This window comes from Egretta garzetta, unplaced genomic scaffold (genome assembly GCF_000687185.1).
Source record: "Egretta garzetta isolate BGI_Z169 unplaced genomic scaffold, ASM68718v1 scaffold640, whole genome shotgun sequence".
NCBI lineage: Eukaryota > Metazoa > Chordata > Aves > Pelecaniformes > Ardeidae > Egretta > Egretta garzetta.
The window spans coordinates 324,796-329,118 of NW_009258264.1; the positions used below are offsets into that span (position 1 = coordinate 324,796).

General features: G+C 61.3%; 1 protein-coding gene across 1 annotated transcript in view; it reads right to left on the bottom strand.

Moving 5' to 3' along the window:
* Nucleotides 1-4,323, bottom strand: part of NUAK2 (NUAK family kinase 2) — a 17,444-nt gene that overhangs the window by 954 nt on the left and 12,167 nt on the right. Inside the window, 6 exon segments of the mRNA XM_009647968.2 lie at nucleotides 1-7; nucleotides 9-174; nucleotides 251-383; nucleotides 714-833; nucleotides 1,886-1,951; nucleotides 2,918-3,069. The exon segment at nucleotides 1-7 is cut by the window's left edge and continues 954 nt beyond it. Coding sequence (XP_009646263.2) covers nucleotides 1-7; nucleotides 9-174; nucleotides 251-383; nucleotides 714-833; nucleotides 1,886-1,951; nucleotides 2,918-3,069 — 644 coding nt within the window.

Sequence of the window (4,323 nt, forward strand, 5' to 3'; positions counted from 1 at the left end):
GGCGAAGCCACTCTGCCACCGTGGCCCGGGGGGACTCACTCTCCCGCAGCAGCTCTTGCTCCCCGACGGGCACTTTGTAGCCCCAGTTCACCCACCAGTGTGTGGCAATGTCCTCAATGGTGGCACGGCGCTCTGGGTTGACCATCAGCATCCACCGGATCAGCCCGCAGGCATCTGGGGGAACAGGCAAGTCAGGCACCGAAGGGAACACGCGGAGGGGGAAGGCACAGGGTGGTGGGGGTCTGCCTACCTGACAGCTTCGCGGGCTCCCGGTAGTCCCCACTCGTGATCTGCTTGACCAAAGTCTTGTAGTCATGGCCGTCGAATGGCATCGTCCCATGGACCAGGATGTAGAGGAGAACGCCCAGGGACCAGCTGTCCACCTGCCGGAGGGACAGACGAGCCTGGAGGGGGGCAGCAGGACGGGGCTGCTCTGACCCCCACCCCAGCTGGGCAGGAGCCCCTGCCAGAGCCTCAGCAGCTCCCCAGGGGAGGGCAGGACCAGCTCCAGCCCCTGAGTCCCACCACATCCCCCCCACTGTGGCTGCCACACAGCAACCATGCGGCACTTGGTCTTAGGGGACCAGCTACCCCAAACCACACAGGCAGGGGTACACAACGCTCCTCTGGGAAAACACCCAGCGCTTTTCCCTGTGTCCAAGCAAAGAGGCAGCAAGGCATTCTGCCACACAGGGCGGGGAGGCACAACCCACCTCCGGGCCCTTGTATGGCCTCCCGTTGATGATTTCGGGCGATGCGTAGAGAGGGCTGCCGCAGTAAGTCTGCAGAAGTTTGTCCTGCTGGTAAACATTGGAGAGGCCAAAGTCTGCAATCTAGAGAGACAGGTACAGCCGTTATCGAGCAGCAAGGCTCCCTTCGCAGGTGGAGCAGCATTGCCACCTGAAGCTCTCCCACCGCAAGCTTGGCTGAAACCAGGGCTGCCCTTGGCACCCTGGTCCTGGGTGCCCTCAGCCTCCTGAGGGAGCAGCAGCAGCCTGGCTTTCCACCCCTGAGGCTGCGCCTGCCCCTCTTCTCCTCCCCCACCCCAAAAAGCTCATCCCAGCCACCGCAGCAGCCACCCCACAGCTCTGCCCCTCCAGCCCCATCAGCGGGATGCCGGGAGCAGAGGCGGCTGCAAAGGTGTGGTTAGAGGGAGAGCTGCCGGGCTCTCCTCCAGCTCATTCACAGCCTCACGAGGCTGCTCCAGTCCCTATCTGCTCCGCCTAGCACACAGGCATTCATTATCCTCATAGCACCCGTCACCTCTCAGCGAGCAGAAGGTACAGTCCCTGCTTGCGAGCTCCCAATTGCAAAATTACCCCTTACAGAGATAAAGCCCCGCAGCCTGTTTGTCACCGACCGCACTGATTCCTGCCTGTGGCCGTGCCCTTCCTCCCCGGGCGGCTGCAGCGCTCCCGGCCGAGGCAAAAAGCATCACTGGGGGCCAGCAGAGCCAGGATCTGCCCCGCACCTCCCTCCACCAGCCTGGCCCATGGGTACAGGAACCGGGACTCTCACTGGGAGAGCCCTTTCTTATTCAGCCAGTCATGCTTTGACCTCAGTGTTCAGACTTTGCCCTCTTATCAGCAGTCAGATATACGATTATGGCTTTAATAGGCAGCACTGAGGCTCTGCCTCTGCAGCCTCTCCCTCTCAGCTGCCGGGCACAGACAGCAGGGGCAGGTACCGGTGCCCTCCTGGCCCCCCATCCCCTGGGCAAACAGCAGCACAGGCAATGCCAGCAGCCCCTGAGCTGTGGGGGGACCACATGCCCTGGGGGGACTGGGGTGTCGTGGCCACCCCCAGCCCCTCTGCACTGGGCAGCATCCCCTAGACCCCTTTTGGCTGAAACCCAAAGCGTGGCCAGGCTCTGCCAGCCCCTCACCTTGATGTTCCCATTTGCATCAAGAAGGATGTTCTCCAGCTTCAGGTCCCTGTGAACGATCCCATTCTGCATGAGGGAAGGAAAAGCCGGGTTTAGTTTACAGTGTGTTTGAGGAAGGGAAAGTCAGGCAGCACGGGGAGGTCACTGCCGTTCACTGGTACGGTGGCACGTAAACAGGGCACGGTGACGGGAATTAGAGGAGCAGTAAATAACCCTGGGTGCGTGGATGAGGACAGGCTGTAAACCACGTCCCAACATGGGTGCTACCACCTCCTCATCTGCTGCTCAGGAGCATGAGCAGGGTGGCACCCACACGAGCCAGGCGCCAGGCTGGGCTCCCGCACCCTCCCCAGCCACGCACCCACCATAGCAGCTGATGCCAGCTCCTGGTGGGGCACGGTGGGCACAGCTCCATGCCTTACCGGGATCTGCTGCTACCCAGTGAAGCGAGACCCTGCTTTTCTTTGGGTTCAGGAGGTGCCTTGCAAACCCCTCTTCCTACCAAGGGCACGCAGGTACTGAGGACTGAGGCATGACCAGGCATGGCCTTAGAGCATCCTCCAGGGAGACCCACAGGCTCGAGGGTCCTTCCAGGGCAGGCACAGCTCGTCCCACAGCCCCAGACATCCTACATCCCTTTCAGGGGACAAGATGGGGGACCCAGGACTCAGCTTTCAGTCCCCGCATCTCCCTCCTAGTGGGTGGGACAGGAGTCGATAACTCCAGGCAGGATTAGTCAGCCCCACAGGCAGCAGAAGAAAGCCAAGGCAAGGATTTCCCAAAAGCTGCTCGGGCACTGCCTGAGGGCCACCACACCCTTCAGATAAGAGCCAGGATTAACCCCTCTCCCAGGAAAGGCCAACAGCCATGAGCTCCCTCACCTCCCAGCCCAGGCTGAGCTTCCCCATGGGGCACTGGATCTGTGCCCAGCCCCGGCTGCTGCTGCCCAGAGCCGGCCCTGCCGGGCACACAGGAGCCGATCCCTCCACTCTCCCTCCCGGAAAGGCGGTGGGGAGTGTGGTGCCAACCCACCTTGTGGCAGTAGTAGACAGCCGACACGACCTGCCGGAAGAAGTGGCGTGCCTCCTGCTCCGTTAGCCGCTGCCGCTCGCTGATGTAGTCGTACAGGTCCCCCTTGCTGGCGTACTCCATCACGATGACGATCTTGCTGCTGTTCTCAAACACTGCGCGGAGAGGGGAAGCCACAGGGTGTTAGGAGGGATGCTCGGAGCCATGGGGCTTCTCATTAGCACGTGCCTTTTAATGAGCAGGTGGAGCCCTGGCTGGCTCTAACAGACTGCCCGTCCCGTCGCCTGTGCCCTCAGTCTGTTTTGCAAAGCAGAAGGTGTTGGGGTTTCTGCAGGTACCTGCAGGTCGGAGGGGGATGGCCAGAGCTGCCACCCACATCCCACAGTGCCACCAGGGCTGCTGGCCAAGCAGCCCCGGCAGCCACAGAGCACATGGGAAAGGGCTCTGCTCTGCCAGGTGACCAAGACGCGTGGTTCTTTGCTAGACAGAGCCCTGCCAAGGCAGAAGGCGACCGAGCTACCAGCTGGGACAGCCGGGTGGCCTTTCTGCATGTTCCCATTGCTCCCAACAAGGCTCTGGCTCAAGCCAAGAGACGGAGCATTTACTGCCTGTTTGCAGAAAGCTTCCTCAATATTTTTGAATTCCAGCAGCCAGCGTGACTCAGTCTTTGCAAACCCTGCGTATGAACTGCCAATCCACTTGCTTTTGTTTAGAGGACAAAAGGACTCAGGATGCCTCACATACACCAGCAAGGCGGCGATAGCGCAGGCGCTGCCACACGCCGGCACAGCCCAACGAACCCCAGCAAAGCCAGCCCCGAGAAAGAACACGGGCCACACCGGGTTTGCAGCCAAAGGACTCCATGTTTAAGCAAAGACTGATCCAGCTGGAGATTTGCTCTAAGTCTGCTTGTAGCAACCCTTTGGTTGGCGTTACCCCGACACCCCGGGAGCAAAGCCCAGCCCTGGCTGTAAAGCCAAGCCCAGCAGCACCAGGAGCTCTCCCAGCACCCTGCAGTTCAGTTTTCCTGTGCCCCAGGGGAGAGAATGAGAAGGACTCCAGTACTGAAATTAGCTCCTGCCTCGGGCTGTGAGCAGAGCCTCAGAGATTCCCACTGCTCCGGCACTTGCTATGGCTGGGGCAAGCATCCAGCAGTACCAGGGCCACACACGGCACTGGGCTTTGCGGGGACCCTGGCCACCTGCTCCCCCCCACGGCACAGCCTCCCACCGGCAGCGGCACTGAGGATTCCCACCTCAAAAGGCCGTGTAAACTCTTGGAGCTGGCTTCCCTCTCTGGGAGGGAGGGAACGGAACGGGAAGCGGCTATTTCTGGAGCAGGTATTTCCCCTCGCCACCGCTGCTCTGCAAGCAGGCGGGGGAGTGCGGCAGGGAAACCATAGCCCGGCA